Below are 21,460 nucleotides of genomic sequence, written 5' to 3'. Positions count from 1 at the left end.
GTTTCCATTGTTTGAAATACCTGGATATAATACTTTGTAGGGATATGAAATTGAATGATTGAGTTGTGAGTAAAGCAGATGGTGGGCTTTGGTTTATTGGTAAAATACTGAAGAGTGCAAACAGTCTACAGTAAAATACTGAGGAGTGCAAACAGTCTACAAAAGAGGTTGCTTACAAATCTTTTGAGCGACCAGGTCTAGAATACTGTTAAAGTGTGTGGGGCCCTTACCAGATAGGGCTAACAGAGGATATTGAACATATACAGAGAAGGGCAGCACAAATGATCACAGGTTTGTTTAATATGTGGCAGAGTGTCACAGAGATACTGAAGGAACTGAACTGGCAGACTCTTAAAGACAGATGTAAAGTATTCCAGGAAAGTCTATTAACAAAGTTCAAGAAATGGCTTTAAATGATGACTCTAGGGATATACTACATCCCCCTACATATCGCTGACATAGGGATTATGAGGATAAGATTAGAAAATTATTGCATGCATAGAAGCATTCAAGCAATCATTCTTCCTTTGCTCCATAAGTGAAACCCTAATAACTGTTACAATGGGACGTACCCTCACCATGCACCTCACAGTGGTTTTCAGAGAACAGATGTAGATTTGCTAATTGTTGTACCTCTGAAAACAGTTCCTCCAGTCTCAAATTTGTTCTGCAATTCCCATGCATTAAAATTTAATGACCATCTGTGACTGGATAACACTACATCTGGTTGCCTGAAAAAAGAAAACTCCTCCATCAGGTGAGGATCTCGCAGCGCCACCACTCCACTCCTCAGTGAAGACGTTCAGCACTTCCAAATCTACTCTATGGTAACCTGAAGACATTGATCAATATCACATCACATCACCTCCCCTCCCTTCAGATGCCTACTGTCTCTGAGCAGCACATCTTAACATACTAATGATAAACCCTACTAACACAAACATACAACCTTATCTTCAACAGCATAAATGCCCTACACTATACACAAATAAAAAATTCTGAAAAATTAGAAAACACAATACATATTATTGTAATTATCCTCTGGTCTCAGTGGATACTGAGCACGAGGTATTTGGACCACTTCCTCCTCTTCTTGCTCATCCTTCTGCTTCTTCTTCTTTGCCTCTTTCCTTGTTTTCATTAATACCTCTCATGAAACTGCTTCCAGGGCACTCTTTAATGGTCATAGATGCTCAACATGCGCTATTGTGACCTTCTTGGCAGCTGCAGCTTTACATTTTCTGGTGATATGGTTTCATTTACTTGGTACAAGCCCCATACCATGTTACTAACTTCTTCATTTTTCCCTCTCAAATTTATGGGCTCGATAACATTGCTCATTGGCCTATTTTATACTGAAGTAATGTTCCCACTCACTTTACTGCCTCTTCCGCTTACTCCAATGCCTTAGTACTTGCTCACCGGGTCTCCCTGCACACTTTCTTCGACCAATGAATTTTCTCGGTCCTTCCATTAGCTGGCAGATGAAGTGGACTAGTTCTCAGTTTTTTTTCCGTTTAATAAGTGACATAACTCTTTCATCAGGTCTGATATGAAGTTTGTCCCTTGATCTGTAATTATTGTCTCCATCATTCCAAACTTCAATATTCATCCATTAACCAATGCTTGCACAGCTGTGACTGCCTGCTGGTCTAGCATCAGTGCCATCTCGATGTAACAAGGAAAATGATCTATTATGGTCAGTACAAAATGATTACCTGCTGGGTTTGGTTAAATGGTCCTAGCACGTCTACCGCAATCAAACTAAATGTTCCCATTGCATCTAGCAATCTCTGCAAAAGTACTGCTTCAGACTCCAATCCACATGCTGTGCACACCCCACACATTTTCTCATTTACTGACAGAAAACATCCCCCCCCCCCCCCCCTCTTCTGCCAGTACTTATCCACCACTACCTGATTCATTGCCCTGCATCCCCCATGATTGCTAAGATATGATAGTACATTTCATGTACTACTTCTTGTTTCAGCTCTGTGGCACAAACACACATGGTCCTAATTTCATTTCTCTACACAATAATCCATCATGCACTCTAAACCACTGTTGCTAGCTGTACTGTCTACACTCCTGATCAGTGCTCTGAGCTGTTTACCATTCCCCAAGGTTATGACCTAGTGCTTGTACTACTGTTATTTTTCTGATTTGCCCGTACACATTTCTGTGCTTCTTCTCAGTTTTGTGGTTTACTTCATACTCAGATTCACCGAGTTTTAATGGCCATCTCATCAGTCTACTGGATGAGTACTTCAAACCTAGCAGCTACTTCAGAGAAACATGGTCTGTCACTACCCTGAACTTCCTTCCATCTAGACAACACCAGAAATACATTACTCTGTACAAAAGCCAAGCATTTCCCTCTCCATTGTAGAACAATTCCTCTCTGCTGAGTTAAGCTGTCTTTATGCAAAAGCAAAATAATCCTCTCGACCATTAGCAAACGCATCCAAGAGCATGATTCAATGGATTACATGACAATACGAACTCCTGAAAGTCTGGAAACACCAACACCAGACTCAACGTTAACACTTTTTTTAATTCAATAAATACTCCTTGACATTCTTATGACCACACAAACTTAACACCCTTCAGCAACTATGTAAGTGGTCATGCTTTATCCACAAATCCTACATGAACTTACTGTAATAATTAGTGAGACCCAGAAAAGATTGCATTTCCTTGGTAGTTCCTTACCAGTAAATCTTTAACTGCTTGTGCTAATCTAGGATTAGTTATTACACCATCCCTTACTGATCAAATGATCTAAACAGTTAACTTCTTCTAGTGTGCTTCTCTGTACTTACGGTCAAATGAGCTACTTGTAACCTCTTGAAACTTCCCTCAGCCATTGCATATGCTCATGCATATACCTTGAAAAGCGAATTATGTCATCAGGATACACCAAACACTGATGCAGTTTTAATCCCTTTAGCACTCCATCCAATAAATACTGGAATGTTGCTGGTGTATTTTTTACACCAAATGGCTCTCTTCTACATTGATAGTGTCACCAAGGTGCTGAAAACTCCATTTTAGGTCTATCCTCCAGAGCAGCTTCTTATTGATGATATCCACTCTTCATGTCCACTGTCAAGGTGTACTGGCATTTCCCTACATTATTTATAGTCTCTGTGATGTTGGGAATTGAGTGGCATCTGTAGCAGCCTTACTGTGCAAATGGTGGTCATTTCAACAAGAGTGATACTTCTTTGAGCCATCTGTAGTCTTGCTGGGCACGATTACAATTCCCATCCCATAGCACTGAAATACCTGAGTCGAAACAAGGCCCCCGGAGTAGACAACATTCCATTAGAACTACTGACAGCCTTGGGAGAGCCAGTCCTGACAAAACTCTACCATCTGGTGAGCAAGATGTATGAGACAGGCGAAATACCCTCAGACTTTAAGAAGAATATAATAATTCCAATCCCAAAGAAAGCAGGCGTTGACAGATGTGAAAGTTACCGAACTATCAGTTTAATGAGTCACAGCTGCAAAATACTAACGCGAATTCTTTACAGACGAATGGAAAAACTGATAGAAGCCGACCTCGGGGAAGAGCAGTTTGGATTCCATAGAAATGTTGGAACACGTGAGGCAATACTGACCCTACGACTTCTCTTAGAAGAAAGATTAAGGAAAGGCAAACCTAGATTTCTAGCATTTGTAGACTTAGAGAAAGCTTTTGACAATGTTGATTGGAATACTCTCTTTCAAATTCTGAAGGTGGCAGGGGTAAAATACAGGGAGCGAAAGGCTATTTACAATTTGTACAGAAACCAGATGGTAGTTATAAGAGTCGAGTGGTATGAAAGGGAAGCAGTGGTTGGGAAGGGAGTGAGACAGGGTTGTAGCCTATCCCCGATGTTATTCAATCTGTATATTGAGCAATCAGTAAAGGAAACAAAAGAAAAGTTAGGAGCAGGTATTAAAATCCATGGAGAAGAAACAAAAGAAAAGTTAGGAGCAGGTATTAAAATCCATGGAGAAGAAATAAAAACTTTGAGGTTCGCCGATGACATTGTAATTCTGTCAGAGACAGCAAAGGACTTGGAAGAGCAGTTGAACGGAATGGACAGTGTCTTGAAAGGAGGGTATAAGATGAACATCAACAAAAGCAAAACAAGGATAATGGAATGTAGTCGAATTAAGTCGGGTGACGCTGAGGGAATTAGATTAGGAAATGAGGCACTTAAAGTAGTAAAGGAGTTTTGCTATTTGGGGAGCAAAATAACTGATGATAGTTGAAGTAGAGAGGATATAAAATGTAGACTGGCAATGGCAAGGAAAGCGTTTCTGAAGAAGAAAAATTTGTTAACATCAAGTATAGATTTAAATATCAGGAGGTTGTTTCTGAAATTATTTGTATGGAGTGTAGCTATGTATGGAAGTGAAACATGGACGATAAATAGTTTAGACAAGAAGAGAATAGAAGCTCTCGAAATGTGGTGCTACAGAAGAATGTTGAAGATTAGATGGGTAGATCACATAACTAATGAGGAGGTATTGAATAGAATTGGGGAGAAGAGGAGCTTGTGGCACAACTTGACTAGAAGAAGGGACCGGTTGGTAGGACATGTTCTGAGACATCGAGGGATCACCAATTTAGTATTGGAGGGCAGCGTGGAGGGTAAAAATCGTAGAGGGACACCAAGAGATGAATACACTAAGCAGATTCAGGATGTATGCTGCAGTAGGTACTGGGAGATGTAGAAGCTCGCACAGGATAGAGTAGCATGGAGAGCTGCATCAAACCAGTCTCAGGACTGAAGACCACCACCACCACCACCACAACAACAACAACAACAACAACAACAACAACAACAGGGGTTACTAATTTCTTATATTATCCCATCAACCAATTGTTGATTTATAAATTCCTCTAAAACTAGTTTGCAATGATCATGGTATTCTGTGCAGTCTTCAATACACTGGTTCTTTGTTCCCTGTCGGAGCCCTCTGTTGTGTTGCTGGTGTAGCAGTCATAGGCCCTTGTGGGGGGGGGGGGAGGGGGGAATCCCCTTTACATGCTTCAAATTCTCATGAAATGCAGTCCTAGCTGCATCCTGTGCCTTCTTATAGCCTACACTCCCTGTGTGGCAATCTTTCTCATCTGGAATCTCCGATGTAGCCAACAATGTTCCCTTCAACAACTTCATCTCCTCAGTGCCAAGATTATCCACATTGATGGGTACTACCTCACCTCTGCCCTTCTTTTGTATGTATACAAATTAAGACTTAATGTCATTGCTCACAGTCCAGCTGGATTGCTCCTCACGACAGATCAACAGCTTTCTGTAGCCAGAATGTGTTCCCACTAAGCTCCACTATATGCCGCCGAAGGTCAGTTGTGACATCGTGTTGATACGGAAGGTCTAACCCTGGGATCATGCTATAACCTTTGTACACACTACTTGCACAAATTGTCTAGACTTGCTTGACTCCAATGCAAACTTCAGCATTGCCAGCCCCAACGGCCATATATTATTATCCCCTACTCCGTGCAACTTGTAACATGATGGGCTCCAATGCCTCCAGTGCACTAACTCTCATGGGGCCACTGAAAAATGCGCCTCTCTAAACAACAAAACTTTATATTCTCTACCACCTACAACACCCACCACAGCACATTCTGCCTCTGCATTCTTTTTTAATGCATTTATTTTTACTGGGAACTCCTTATGGAGGCTCTGCAGTTCCCTGCAGAGTTTAATGGGTTTTTCTTACTCCCCCGCCAACCACCTCTCCCTTTACCCCTATATCACTGCTGTGATTCGTACTACCCCTACCGCTGTTTGCATTAAATCATTGGGAGACCACGCCATACCTGTTACCTCTCTGTGGCTGGTGGCATTGCCTCTGCACTTGGCCCACATGCCCACAATTAAAACATTTTACATTTGATACAAATACACTTCTTCGATCCCTTGACCCATCAATTTCCTCATACCCTAGTGTTAATCTAATTGCTGCATGAAGATCTTTAGATGCTTCCCCCTAAATATCTCTGGTGCCAGACCTCTCAGAAAAGCATAAGTCCATAATGCTCAGCTTCGTGTGGCAATACTTTATTCACCTCTACACTCTGCAGTATCTCATAAGTATGTACATTCAACTTCCTAATCCTATCCACAAAATCGTCAACTGCTTTATTATATCTTTTGGAAATCACACTCAACTGCCCATGGAAAAACCATGCACTGTTCTGTTTCTTACACTTTAGCTCTAATCCTGGCCTGAGTTGATCAAATGTCTCTGCATTGCGCAGCACCTCCTTTGCACCATACACACGACTTTGCTTCTCCTGTTAAACATAACACATTCTCAGGTGACCAACTAGAAATGGCAGAAACAAGGTTAGCAACAGCTGGATAGACCCTGTGACCTTAACACCTCCATTTCCTCATTTTCCTCCACTAGTTTATTGTCTGAAACCATTTCACCAGCCTGAGCTACCTGATTCACCAATGACTGTATAGCCTCCTCACTGGTGACACCTTGTGTCTCTGATTTTTCAGTGCCTCACTGTTACTTCTCTTCATGAGTCAGAATTAACACACCAAAACAACACAATAATTATAATCCATGAATAACCCAGGTAGAACAGCTATCTTAACTACTTCTTTTGTCTAATCATGAGCCACCTGGACTCTCTACACTATCTAGCCATGTGGCCAAAACAATAACAGGTAAAGCAAGCAACTGCTATAGACCTGTGGCAAGGGGCAGAATGCCCAGCAAATTGCACTGTGAACAATGCACAGGTACTAACCATTCATCTCTAGAGTTCCCCTTAAACCGTGATTAGTCAGCTGATTCCTCTGGTTTTACAAAAGTAACCCAACTATCATCATGCCTTTTAATATTTGACCCCATGATTGTCGCCACAAAAGAAGAAAATAGTCTTGCTCTTCCTGAATGACAATACTGTTGGCTGTGGTGTAGATGTCAGGCTGTTGAGGGTGCCACATCCTCTGCTGCTGATTATGGGGATGTCAGCACACCTGACAAGTGCCCAGTGGTGATGAGCACTTGGACACCACTCTGGAGTGTGCAGTTGCATTCAGAGAGGTGCGTGGTGATGGCGATGGGTTGGAGGGTCCAGTGGACACACTGTTGACAGTAAAGAATGATTTCATTTAACTCCAATACATGGTGTGTGAGGTTGCACACATGATGCGTGATATGCACCCATGGTCTAGGGATAGTATCTCTGATTAGTGATCAAAATGTCTTTGGTCCTGGTTTTGAAACCGACCACTGCTTAAATTTTGATTAATAATCAGCATTGGTGGCAGAAGACTTCTGGCATATGAAGTCACCGTCACGGCCTTATCAAAGAGGGTGGAGGAGTGGGCAGATGTACAGGGCACTCTCTTCTCCTAGGGGTGGGAAACTGCCCCAAAAGGCAGACGAATCAGTGATGATCATTGGCTTGAGAATGCAGAAGGCAATGGAAACCACTGCATTAGAGGCACGTAATGTGTATCCACTGGACATGTGGCATGTAATTGAAAAATGATCTCTCCATTGGCAAAAGATTCTGGAATAGTCCCTCATTCAGATCTCTGGGAGGGGACTGCCAAGGGGTGGATGACCATGAGAAAAAGATTGAATAATCAACAAAAGGATAACGTTCTACGAGTCAGGTTGGGGAATGTCAGAAGCTTGAATGTATTAGCGAAGATAGAGAATCCGAAAAGGGAAATGCAAAGGCTCAATCTAGATATAGTAGGCGTCAGAGAAGTGAAATGGAAAGAAGACAAGGATTTATGGTCAGATGAATATAGGGTAGTATCAACAGCAGCAGAAAATGGTATAATGAGAGAAGGATTCGTTATGAATAGGAAGATAGGGCGGAGACTGTGTTACCATGAACAGTTCAGTGATAGGGTTGTTCTTATCAGAATCGACAGCAGACCAACACTGACAACAACAATTGAGGTATACATGCCGACGTCACAAGCCGAAGATGAAGAGACATAGAAAGTACATGACGATATTGAAAGATTAATATAGTATGTAAAGGGAGATGAAAATCTAATAGTTATGGGGGACTGGAATGTAGTTATAGGGAAAGGAAGAGAAGAAAAGGTTACAGGAGAATATGGGCTTGGGACAAGGAATGAGAGAGGAGAAAGACTAAATGAGTTCTGTAATAAATTTCAGCTATTAATAGTGAATACTCTTTCAAGAATCACAAGAGGAGGAGGTATACTTGGAAAAGGACAGATGACACAGAAAGATTTTAGTTAGATTACATCATGGTCAGACAGAGATTCTGAAATCAGATACTGGATTGTAAGGCATACCCAGGAGCAGATATAGACTCAGATCACAATATAGTAGTGATGAAGAGTAGGCTGAAGTTTAAGACATTAGTCAGGAAGAATCAATATGCCAAGAAGTGGGATACGGAAGTACTAAAGAAAGATAAGATACTCTTAAAGTTCTCTAAGGCTATAGATACAGCAATAAGGAATAGCTCAATAGGCAACAAAGTTGAAGAGGAATGGACATCTCTAAAAAGGGCCATCACATTAGTTGGAAAGAAAAACATAGGTACAAAGAAAGTAACTGCAAAGAAACTATGGGTAAGAGGCGAAATATTTCACTTGACCGATAAAAGGAGGAAGTACAAAAATGTTCCAGGAAACTCAGGAATACAGAAATACAAGTCGCTGAGGAATGAAATAAATAGAAAGTGCAAGGAAGCTAAGACAAAATGGCTGCATGGAAAATGTGAAAAACTGAAAGAGAAACATTTGTTAGAAGTACAATGTGAAAAATTGAAACAAAATTGTCAGAAGTACAGACTCAGCATACAGGAAAGTCAAAACAACCAGTGGCTTAAAAGCTAGGGTGGTAACATTAAGAGTGCAATGGGAATTCCACAGTTAAATGCAGAGATGAGAGTGGATACCCTCTACGAGGGAGAAGATTTGTCCGATGTGATAGAAGACGAAACAGGAGTTGATTTAGAAGATATAGGGGATCCAGTATTAAACCAGAGTTTAAAAGAGCTTTGGAGGGCTTAAGATCAAATTAGGCAGAAGGGATTAATAACATTCCATCAGAATTTCTAAAATAAATGTATGAGTCTGGTGACATAACATCTGACTTTAGGAAAAATATCATCCACACAATTCTGAGGACTGCAAGAGCTGACAAGTGTGAGAATTATCACACCGTCTGCTTAACAGCTCATACATTGAAGTTGTTGGCAAGAATAATATACAGAAGAATGGAAAAGAAAATTGAGGATGTGCTAGATAATGATCAGTTTGGTTTTAGAAAAGATAAATGCATGGGAGAGGCAATTCTGATATTGATAATGGAAGCAAGACTAAAGGAAAATCAAGACACGTTCAAAGAATTTGTCAATCTGGAAAATGTGTATGACAGTTTCAAATGGTGTACGATATTCAAAATTCTTAGGAAAATAGGGGTAAGCTGTAGGGAGAGATGGGTAATATGCAATATGTACAAGAGCCAAGAGGGAATAATAAGAGTGAATGACCAAGAATGAAGTGCGCGGATTAATAAGGATGTAAGACAGGGATGTAGTCTTTCGCCACTACTGTTCAATCTGTACATCAAAGAAGCAACGGTGGAAATAAAAGAACGGTCCAGGAATGGAATTAAAATTCAAGGTGAAACGATATCAATGATACGATTCGCTGATGACATTGTTATGCTCAGTGAAAGTGAAGAAGAATTGCACAATCTGATGAATGAAATGACCAACCTAATGAGTACAGAATGTGGATTGAGAGTAAATTGAAGAAAGATGGAAGTAATGATTAGTAGTAGAAATGAGAACAGCAGAAAACTTAACATCAGGATTGATGGTCAAGAAGTAGATGAAGTTGAGGAATTATGCTACCTAGACGGTAAAATAACCAATGCCAGATGGAGCAAGGAGGACATCAAAAGAAAAAAAAAAAAAAAAGAAAAAAAAAAAAAGTCATTAACGCTGTGCAGCACACTTTTCTGCCGAGTGCAGCTACCCTCGTCTTGCAGTCTCCTTATATGTACGTTATTCTGATCCATTACTGTGGCTGCCTTCCTGTGGCTGCTAATGCCATACTTCACGGCAGCCTTCACACTACTTCTTATTACTTTTGCTAACTACTTTTGCTCAGAGACTGGGTAGCAACATAATACATTTAAATTAATAGTGATGTTATCCTGTTCTGTGGTGTGTTGTTCTGTCTTCATCCATATAGACTTTAGTCTGTTGTCAGAATTATTTATTTCTGACATAATGTGCCCATTCCTTGATTTTTAAGTAACTATTCTTAGCGATTTTGAGAAATTTTTGTAGTGTGCAGCTACTGCGGGATCTTTATTTACTTGTTCTTGCCAACAGATACAGTCCCTTTGCCTTTCACAAAATACTGTAAACCCTCTAATGATCCACATTTCAGCAGTATGATAACTGCTTCAGCATATCCATATTTTCTCTTCTTCCATAGTCGTATTTAGATTGCGTCCTTCCATGATTTGGGAAAGTGTCATGTATCTTAGGTTAGACTGAATAGTGTGAGAATAATTTCTTCAGTTGCCTAGGTGACACGATTCTCTAATTACAAACTGTTCTGTGTTCCACACAGCTACATGTTTGTTTAGTGATAGTGATACATTTACAACTGCAAGATTTGTGCCAACAGCATTTCGTGCCCTCTGGTGCCAGCAGTCATCCTCAAAATGGTTGCTATGTTAACTACAAGCATTTGCGAGGACTGTATTGCTTTAAGTGTCTTCTTTGCTTCAATTTACAGTACTTGTTGATGGTTGAGTAATATTTATGTCCCAGAGTTATTTATTTGTACACTCCGTGGATCACAATTGTGGCCTCTTGTTACGATGCTGAAAGAGTCAGTTTTATAATACAACCTCTGACAATAAAGATCAGTGAATGAAGTCAGAACAGTCGATTGGGCAACACTGGCAACTCACGATGCTGCACCTGCATAGCGACCAGTGTTGACAACCTGCCCCCATCATAGTTCAGTTGAGCATCATGTGTGTTCAGTGTTAGACCTGTTGGATGAATAGCTTTTTTACGGCATTGGTTCTAAACTGAGAACAGGACAACAAACGAGCAAAGGATCAATCTAAAGTTTTGTTTGAAGCTTGGCAAGACACCGAAAGAAACAAATGCAATGCTGGTATGTGTTTATGAGCATCAAGCACTATTCATAAAGTGTATGTACAAGTGGTTCGCCCGTTTTCGAGGAGGCTTGGAAAGTGTTTCCGACAATCCCCGCAGCAGCAGAGCAGCAACCTCTGTCAGTAACAAAAACATTGAGAATGTGAGGAAATTATTTATGAACAATCGTCGATTAACTGTGCGCATTATAGCAGATGAAATACAGATGAACCATGAATCCGTGCAACAAATCTTTACCCAAGAGTTAGAGAAGAGGGAAACGTGTTGTCATCTTATGCCACATCACGTGACTGACAATCAGAAGCAGGCACATTTAATGGCTTCACAGGATTTTGTAGAGATGGTGGTTGCAACACCCAATTTATTAAACTGTATTGTCACTGAGGATGAAACGTGGTGTCTCCAGTACGACCCTGAAACGAAACAGCAAAGCATGGAATGGCATTCTCCATCACCTCGTCAGAAAAAGATCAGAGCCGAAAAATCACACATCAAAACGATGCTCATCATCTTTTTCGATATTCAAGGCATTAACTACAAAGAATTTCTACCTGAGGGAACGACGCTGAACGCTACATTGAAATTTTGACCCATTTCACGCAACGTCTACGCAGGGTATGACCCCAGTATTCACAACAAGTTCCTCGCTTTTTATTCACAACAATGCTTGCTCACACACAGTCAATATCATCAAACAGTTCCTGGCAAAAAAGGGGGTGGTGCAACTTTGACATCCACTTGCCATATCTCAATCCTCCAGAATTCTTCCTATTCCCTCCACTAAAACTCGCTTAGAAAAGAAAGAGATTTGTCAATATTCCTGACATCCAACAAAATGTGATGCGGCTTTTGAACACCATCCCAAAGGAAGACTTTGTGCAAAGTTTCCAGGACATGTATCACAGAGCTCAACAGTGCATAGTTATGGGAGGTGACTATTTCAGAGCTCAGTAAGGTAACTGTACTTCATAGTTCACCCACGTTAATGTTACACGACTATTCACCGAACTTTATTGTCAGAGGTTGTATAGTACACTTCCTCAGTGAAATATGGCAACATGCTTTATTCATGCATACAGTAATTTAGGTTTAACTATGTTCAGTCTGCCTGTGTCTCCCTCTCTGGATGTAAAGGCAGTCAGTGGCACAATCGGGAATCCAGACACTCATGGATGACACAGGAGCTGAACATTCATTTGACCCTTCCTAGAATATTGCTCGAATGTGTGAGACGCATGCCGTATGGGGTCTAACAGATGATACTGAATACACACAAAGCACAACATGAATGGTGATAGGTTTATTTAACTCAAAGGAAAGTGCCATGGATACGCTGAGAAACCTGAATGGGTAGATTCAGGAAGATGGACACCAATAATATTGTGAAAATCTACATAATGTGTGTCAAGAACCAATATGGAACGATGAGTCTGGAAATACACTATTGCCTTCCATATGTCACTCCTGCAGGAACAACAAATACGCGGTTAGATTAATTACCGCATATACAGATGCACTGAAGCAATCGTTCTTCCAACATCCCATGTTCGAAATAGACAGGAGTCGGCGATGCCAACGAATTGGAAAGAAAAAACGGTTGTGGTGACACACGGATCTGCAGTTTGGCCCACGGTATAGATAGGTTACAAGCGAGAAGTCTGGTTAGTGGTTGTGAGTTGGCGAAGCCAAAGAATGTGATGCTAAAAAACCGTTCGAAAGAAGTCGCCAATAACATCACATTATACTCGCCAATCGCCATAGGCATTTGTCATATCTATCCTACGTCACTAGACAAAGCCTTATCGAACTTCCCTCTATATCTTATTTTGCGAATTATTGCAATAAGGAATCAGCTGCAGACCATATACTACCAAGCAGTATTTGTCTGGAGGATACTCAGTGGCATATGATAAGTTCCTGGAGGTCATCATCATGCAGAAATATTCCAAATTGCTCTAATACTTTGACTTCGCACAAGACTTCCACCTCTCAATAATCATTAATCAATTCTCTTGTTTCATTACCGACCAAAGATTATCATTAATGTCTGAAAGGAGAACTTTTTAAAAATATTTACCACATGAAAATTCCATGCACAGGCATCCATTTAAAACTTCAGTGGAACATTATTTCTGATGAAACTCATATTTATCGTACAAATACAAAAGAAGCAACAAAACATTGTAACTTGACGCAGTGCTCTGTATTATCATTGACAATAAATTCGACATGCTGCAGCCTATGCTTCTGTACGATATACGAATTAGATGAAACCACATTCTCCAGAAAACTGTGGAACATAAATGTTCAGATTGTCCTGGGGCTACTAGTGTATTGCGGGGAAGAGTTTAAAATTTCAGTTATGAGGACAGAAAATATTTACAATCTTTTGCTTCACGATGAAATCATATCAGGTCTGACTTATTGACACAATATTATTATTTACATTAAATTCTAGGAAACATCTACAGTCATAATCTGTAACTTGTTAACATGCATTGTTCACCTTTGCTGTTGGACTGCTATTTTGTGAGCGTTTTAGTGATGGCAATTTGATGTTAGCACATTGGAAATTCTGTTCATTTTCGTAGATTGGAGAAAGACATTAAAGATCAGTTGAAAGAATTGATTGCGGTAATAAATCGGTTGGGACCCGTGCTATGGTCGTAAAACACTTCTTGCAGAAGAGATTGAGGCTAATAGAGAACCTTAATAACTTTTGTGTAGGGTAGAGAAAAGTAAAATTTAAATTATGTAATCATGCATTGGAAATTTATTATTGCAGTAATATCAGAATTTTGAAGTCGCATAACACGTAGAGAAGACCAGCAAATAACGAGCAACGTGGGAGGGAGGTAGGCTGGTCTAAATAAACAAGCCACAACTGGGTTAGTGCCGGTGGCAGTGTAATTATTCGTCATAGGTTTATCTATATCACTGTGGGTTTTGCGGGAAGGATTTGTCACTGTAGTGCAACATTATTCAACACTCCCCTTTGTGTTTCTACATTATTTGTGAAGCGCCAGCAGGATTGTATTGTACAACGTTTTTATATCTTCGTTTTCCGCTGTAATATAGCAGCCGATGATCTCCATGGCGAGCGTCATATGTTCTGCCAGTGAGGACCAATCAGCGATTGGGTTAGCTGTGGTACGCAGGTTTGGGTAGCGTGCATGGAAGTTTGAAAACGGTTAACTGAACGATAAGTGCAATGTGGATATCTGAGTATTTCAAGAATTCTGGATATCACCGAATCAGTTCAGATCTAGTAGTACTATGCCGACGAACTTCAGAATCATGCTATATAAGGGAGTATCGTGATCGTAGCTGAGGCGAGAAAATGAATTGAGTACGTAGACCGCAGCAAGCAGCAACTGGAGGTAATTTTCGGAATTAAGACCTACTAGTGGTTTAGAAGTAAATTTTTGGTTGTGCATTTTAATTAACTATTGCCGTAGGTACCGACAAATGTAATGTCAGGCGTTGCTTTGCAGGCGCTCGTGTAAACAATTTAGACTCATTTGCTAAATGCCCTTATAATCGAGCGGTTTTAAATGTATGGAAGTTCACCTTAAAATTGCTCAGATACCAGCGTGCGCGTAGAATTAGGCTCAAAATTATAAACAGATTTTAAGCTTGAAAGTTGTATCTTGCGTCTGACAGCATCTCGCAGCCCGTGAAGTTAATTTGTAGCCGTGTATCACAACAGATGATGCTTTATAAAAAATTCTTTGTCTGCTTATCAGACTGAATGTTGGACTTCAAAGGTATATTTGAATACCCAGTTTCACACCACAACCAATGAAAATTTTCAATATTTAACTGTGCTTTGCGACATTCTAGTCGGTAGGTATTTTATCGTTGTCAACCATTACCAAATTTTAAACTACAGACAAGTAATGTGAAAACCATGATGTCCTTAATCAACAGGTTATAGTATGAAAGCTTTTTTAATGTCGGTTACATACAAAGGAAGTCGTGCCATGAGTTTGAGACACTTATTTTGTTGCAAATTCTTAACGCATCCGAAGGAATTCATAATACTGATCATTTTAAAAGAACTCGATCAATGAACACACAATCTAGTGTGCCACTCAACGTGAAAATACATTGTAAAGTGCCTCTCTCTCTCTCTCTCTCTCTCTCTCTCTCTCTCTCTCTCTCTCTCTCTCTCTCTCTCTCTCTCTGTGTGTGTGTGTGTGTGTGTGTGTGTGTGTGTGTGTGTGTGTGTGAGAGAGAGAGAGAGAGAGAGGAGAAGCTGCTGTGAAGATACTTAACTGGTATTAAAGAGAAGCTGCATTCAGTGCTTCCCAGGGCCATACTGTTGTGGGGTTTTCTTGATTCATTTTGTGTAACTGCTAGAACAATTTCTTCAGCAAGGCCTCAGTAGACTTCCTTCATCAGACAAGTTGTTATGATCTCAGTGGCAAAGTATGAAACAATGGTCTTCTTCCTTCCATTTTATTTAACTAGCACTGTGTTAATGTTCTCATGCTGCAAACCTTATCCAAGGGTCTTGATGTATTTTTTGCCATTTCTAGATTTGTTTCCATAATTTATAAGATTTTTGTGGTTACATGTCCTACCTATCAGTCTTATTACACTATCTGTTCAAAAATATCAGGGCACCAATTGGCGGACATTAATGTGGCGTGTGCCCACCCATAACCTTTGTGACTGCTTGAACTCAGTCAGGATCACTTTCAATGAGGTATCTGAATGTCTGGGATGAGGAATGACAACTTATTATTTCTCAAGAGCTGGAACCAGAGAAGGTAGGGTGTTGGATGGTGGGGATCTGGAGTGAAGTATGTGTTCAAACTATCCCAAAGCTGTTTCAGTGGACTCAGCTTGGTAGATTTTATTGTCCCCACAGAAACTGTTTTATGACAGTGCTTTGTTGTGCTGATGCATTTGTCTCCGAACTGTTCCTCTGCCATAAGCAGTACACAGTGTTGTAATGCTGTAACAAAATGTGTTCTTATCTGCCCACATTGAATGTTTCCTTGACTCCAATAAAGGGACTGCACCCGAACCACGTAAAACACTTGCTTAAAGTAACAACACAGCCTCTGTACTCCACTGCTTGCACTGCAATGATGGCAGGTAATGTTCTCAAGGGATCTGCCAAACCCAAACCCTTGTATCGGATTGACACAGGGTACAGTTAGATTCATCTCACCAAATCATTACCACCATTGTCAACGGTGTTGTTCTGTACACCACCTCACGTGTTGCTTACTATTGGCTACAGAAATGTGTGGTTTAGGAGGAGCTGCTTGACTGTTGTAACCTACCCCATTCTTTCTAACTCCATACACAGTCATTGTGGTAGCTGGAGTGCTTTTAGAACTTTGGAACTCATGAGTGACTCATTCCACTGATTTCATGCCCCCCCCCCCCCCCTCTTTTTTACAGTTCTCTGCAATGCTCAACAGTCACTTCCCTCAGTACACGAGCTTTCACTTGTTTTAGTTTAGCTGTAGTTCCTTCACATTTCCACTTCACATCGTCACCAATGTGTGTTCACATTGGAAGAGTATTATTGAATGAGACCTGCAAATCTACATAGACATGTTAAACTTTTCCAACCTGTCTAATACCACACATTTCTACATAATTTGAAATGTCTTGATTTACACCCATGGTCTCCTTAAACTGGCTTTCATTTCAGAACACCTTGTCTGAAAAGATCATGTGTCTATTTACATGTATGTTTTTGTCCTCTTTAGTCCAGGTGATAAATGCTATTGCTCTCTTCGCATTTATAAGAATTAGCAGTCAAGAGAAATGTTCAATAAGAGTGTTCAGCTTTGGTCAGTGATGAATGTTAATGGCAGCTGTCATGTCACCGGGTCAACAGAAGCGTCCGATCCCACGTGTTGGCTTTGACTCGTGACGTAAGGGTGTTGTGGTGTGTGACGTCATGATGACGCGGAGTTTGGTTTGTGAGTGTGGTGTGTTTGTAGATGTAGTCGTGTTGTGCCCTCTGGTGGTATGTTCAGGGTTTTCATTTGTGTGGTGTAATGGGCTCAGTTTGCTCTTGCTCATTATACAAAATTGTTGGAGTCTCGGCTGTGTTTGTAGTGAAATTCGTTTCAGTGAGTTAACGATTTTGTGGTTTTGTGTGAAGGTTAATTTAGTGTCGTTCGCTGTACGTCGTGTGGTAATTTTAGTAAAATTAATAGGTTGTTGTTTTTGTTCAGGAATGGATATGACATAAAATTAACAGTGCGCGTCTAGGGGTATGATGGGGAACACTCCTTTGGAACTGATCAAGTTTTTGCAGCCTTGCAGTTTAATTGCCGAGGTTGTGAAATGCTCTATTTGTGGCGAAGAAATGAAGTTGGCTAAAGTTCCGGCGTCTCAGATCAGGGACGGTTATATGTGGCGCTGTCGGCGCAGTACCTGGTTCGAGAAGTCTAGGTTGGGCATGCGCGACTAAATGATGGAATCCCCTCCTTACCCAAACCCCTATACGAAGAAAATGCATCTGAAACTACTGTAGACCCTGGTTCTATGTACTCCTCAATTAACCCCACTAATTCCGCCTTAGACCTCCCTTCCACAACCCTAAAAACACATTCAGAACACCCCCCCCCCTCGAACAACAGCCCCCCACACCCAGAGACCAAACACAGACTTACCCTTCCCATACTTCCTTTTCCCAAACTGTGACTTGTCCACCTCCACAACAACCCCATGCCTCCCCCAGCTTACTCCTGTACTTAATGAACTCGGAACACACTTCACGGCATAAAGAAAACCAATCCAGCACACTCCTCTCACTCACACCAGTTTCATGCGCGCAAAAACTGTGTGGGGATCTATAACAATAATAATAAGTCACCAGTACAATCTTGCGCATTCCCTAAACAGTACAGGATACCAAGATAAAATACAATTCATTTATAAAACATTTTTAGTAAAAGTACATATAAAATACCCCTTTTATTTTCTTTTTTATCAATTGTAATCTTTACATCAATGTGCCGTCACTGTAGGAGTAAAATTTTTGTTTCTTCATTACCACTAGACAACATTTCTGCAAATACATAGCAGGACTATTTCTGAGGGAAGTTGACATAAATTACACTAAGGCTGCAGTGGTACCTTATTTCCACATCCTGATTCATTTGACATGAACAGCAAAATACTTATTTTACTTATTATTCATATTGTATTTGTGATGTACTTATGGGTCTATGAATTATGTGTGTATCATAGTACCCTGCATTGTAAGTATTAAGTTACTCTTAATTTCATAAGATCTTTGATGCATGTTACGCCTAAGTATTTAGAAAAGATTCTTATGTTGCATATGTCAGGCCGGCCGCGGTGGTCTAGCGGTTCTAGGCGCTCAGTCCGGAACCGCGCGACTGCTACGGTCGCAGGTTCGAATCCTGCCTCGGGCATGGATGTGTGTGATGTCCTTAGGTTAGTTAGGTTTAAGTAGTTATAAGTTGTAGGGGACTGATGACCACAGATGTTAAGTCCCATAGTGCTCAGAGCCATTTTGCATATGTCATAGATCCCCAGGGAAGTGTGGTAGAACCACTATTATTTTCTGTATATAGGGTGAGTCAGGAGGAAAGGTACATGCTTTGAGGGGTGATAGTATGCCCTGTTCCAAATGGTTTCCAAGATGAAACACATTTAATATCTCTTTTGTACATTTTTCTTGAATAACTCAAAAACCGCACCCTCCAGTGAAAACGTGTCGCAGTACAAAATTAAAATATATTAAATTAAAAAAAAAGTGCTATTCTTCCCTTTTTTTTTCTTTTTTTTCCCCCTCCTAGAACTAGTGGTTTGTGCGAAGAGAGTGCGAGAATGTTGAAAAACTATCTCGCTGTGCATGTGCTGTAGCTTACTTAGTTTTTGTAGGCCAATTTGTGGTAGCATATTGAGGTAGCAAGTTGAGACAAGCAGTTTGATACGGGATACTTGCGGTCTATCAAGTTGGGAAACTACCTCAAATTGGCCTACAAAAACTACGTAAGCTACAGTGCATGCGCGTTGAGTTTTTAAACATTCTCGTGCTCTCCTCGCAAAAACTATTAGTTCTAGAGAAAAAACGAGTGACCTTTTTTGTAGGAAATTTAATATGTTTAATTTTGCATTGTGACACATGCTGAAGGTGCAGTTGAGTTATTCAAGAAAAACTTCCAAAAGTGATATTAAATGTGTTCTATCTTGGAAACCACTCGGAATAGGGCATATATCCATATTAAGTTTTTTGTTCAGAATCACTAATACCCCTCAAAGCATGTACCTTTCCTCTTGACTCACCTTGCATATTGGAACTCGCTACTGTGTGTTCCTCAGAGCAATCCATCACATTCCTGGATTTGTGACAAGGTGCATTATCTTGTTGAAAAATGCATCTGCCATCAGGAAACATGATTGTCATGAAGTGGTGTGTGTGTCTGCAGCTAGCGTATGATAGTCCCTAGCTATTGTGGTGCCTTGTACAAACTCCACTAAACCCATGGATGCCCACGTAAATGTTCCCCAGTGCTTGTCCCTGTCCTGCAGTACAGGGATACCCATTTCAGTCATAGTTGCCAATGTTGTTGTGTTAGCATTGGCACATGCATTGGTTGATGGCTGCAGAGGCCCATCGTTAAGAATGTTTGGTGCACAGTGTTGTTCAGACACTCTGTACTCTGACCGGTATTAAAGTCTGGTGTTAGTTCTGCCACAGTTTGCCGCCTGTCCTGTTTTACCAGTCTGCCCAGCCTATGACTTCCCACGCTCCACATGGACAACACGCTTACTGACATTAAAAGCACTGTGCATGCGTCTGACTAGCAGTCATTCATCTCCAGGTGATGCTGCTATTGCCTGGACTGGTTTATATTGATAATAGGTCGGTGGCCATAGCGTTCTGGCTGATCAGTCTACATAATGATTTGGTGGACAGGGTGGGCAGCAAGCTGTGGCTGTTTACTGATGATGCTGTAGTGTATGGGGAAGTGTTAGGTGGGTGCAAGATGACTTAGACAAAATTTGTAGTTGTGTGATGAATGGGAACTGGCTTCATGAAGAAAAATGTAAGTTAATGCAGATGAGTAGGAAAAACAAACCTGTAATGTTCAAATACAGCATTAGTGTGTGCTGCTTGACAGTAATGTCACTTGAACATCTAGGCATATTGTTGCAAAACACACTTGCAAGATATCAGCCCTGGTTGTTAATACTGCTCAAAAATTTTTGCCATAATTTTGATAGTAGGCAGGTATGACCTTCAGAATTTACAGCTTTTAAACCTCACATATACTTCTGTTTCACTTGCTGTGCCTCCCGGCAGCCGCTAAATGCCTGAGTACAAAGTACTGTACAGCAGGATGACAACCAGATCCGTCTTATTCACGAGATCTTTATGACGAGGGAAGTGCATGGGTGAGAGGGTTACTTCTGCTGAACATGTTTCGAAATCTTGTTAGAGATGGAAAGACTACCTGATATGTCAACCTCACGCACATACATGGCCTAGGATTCCAGCCATTTACACCATTTTTTTAAAGTGTCACTGTCACCTATGTTGTTGATGTATCTTCAAGAGCAATAGTACTAAAATGGCCAAGCTTCAAGATTTGTTTTTTGTACTTTTTTTAGTTCTATGATAGATTACAAATTTTAAAATGATGATGATGGAAGGTGCATATATCCTCCCAAGAAAAATGTGTGAGCTGAATTATTGAGCAATTTCTTCCTCTTAAACTTCCAAAATTTCTTTCTCACTCAAGGATGTTGTTGTAGAATTAGAGCAACTTCGAAACCTAAAGATTACACACGTGAAATTATGTCAGTACTATCAGCCATTCACAACAGCAGCTGTTACATTTGCTAATGTTTCTTTCGAAATAATTCTGGAAATTGACAACAGAAGGCAGTACCAATCAAGGGGCACATCATGAGACTTTCATATGTTGTTCTCGTATGAAATGAGACTTGTTTCTGGGTGATGCGTTGCAAAAATCTTGACCTGACCTATACTCAGGCATGGACCTTTTAACATAAAGATGTGGCTCAAGCTATGCTCAGGCTTGGTGTTGATAGTGTCAGCTTTCCAGTCTAAAGAAAATAATGCACAACAGCGATGTTAATAATTAAATAACTGCACACTGTTTCTGTAATGACAAATTCCTTCGTTTCACTAATTTACATTGCATTGTGACACACAACATGAAAGTGTTCAAAGCAGAGAGATCTCGGGTCCTGACTGCAGGTTAGAAATTGCACAGCTTGACACAAGGAGAA

General features: G+C 40.5%; 1 protein-coding gene and 1 long non-coding RNA gene across 7 annotated transcripts in view; one reads left to right on the top strand and one right to left on the bottom strand.

The window, feature by feature from the left end:
• The window catches only part of LOC126188120 (uncharacterized), a 51,149-nt gene extending 37,768 nt beyond the window's left edge, over nt 1-13,381 (bottom strand). Inside the window, exon 1 of the long non-coding RNA XR_007537823.1 lies at nt 13,272-13,381. This is a non-coding gene — a long non-coding RNA (uncharacterized LOC126188120). The remainder of the gene's footprint in view (nt 1-13,271) is intronic.
• A 116-nt stretch (nt 13,382-13,497) lies between these two features.
• LOC126187841 (rho GTPase-activating protein 19) overlaps nt 13,498-21,460 on the top strand; it is a 117,358-nt gene continuing 109,395 nt past the window's right edge. For 2 of the 6 annotated variants that reach the window (XM_049929150.1, XM_049929145.1), the window contains exon 1: nt 13,527-13,608. In XM_049929150.1, coding sequence (XP_049785107.1) covers nt 13,557-13,608 — 52 coding nt within the window. In that variant the 5' untranslated portion in view covers nt 13,527-13,556. Of the gene's footprint in view, nt 13,609-14,330; nt 14,575-21,460 lie in introns of those variants that run through there. The other 4 variants (XM_049929147.1, XM_049929146.1, XM_049929149.1 and 1 more) reach the window with 3 other exon arrangements.

The sequence above is a fragment of the Schistocerca cancellata genome, chromosome 5 (genome assembly GCF_023864275.1).
Source record: "Schistocerca cancellata isolate TAMUIC-IGC-003103 chromosome 5, iqSchCanc2.1, whole genome shotgun sequence".
In the NCBI taxonomy this organism is placed as follows: domain Eukaryota; kingdom Metazoa; phylum Arthropoda; class Insecta; order Orthoptera; family Acrididae; genus Schistocerca; species Schistocerca cancellata.
This window is presented reverse-complemented; position numbering and strand designations above follow the sequence as displayed.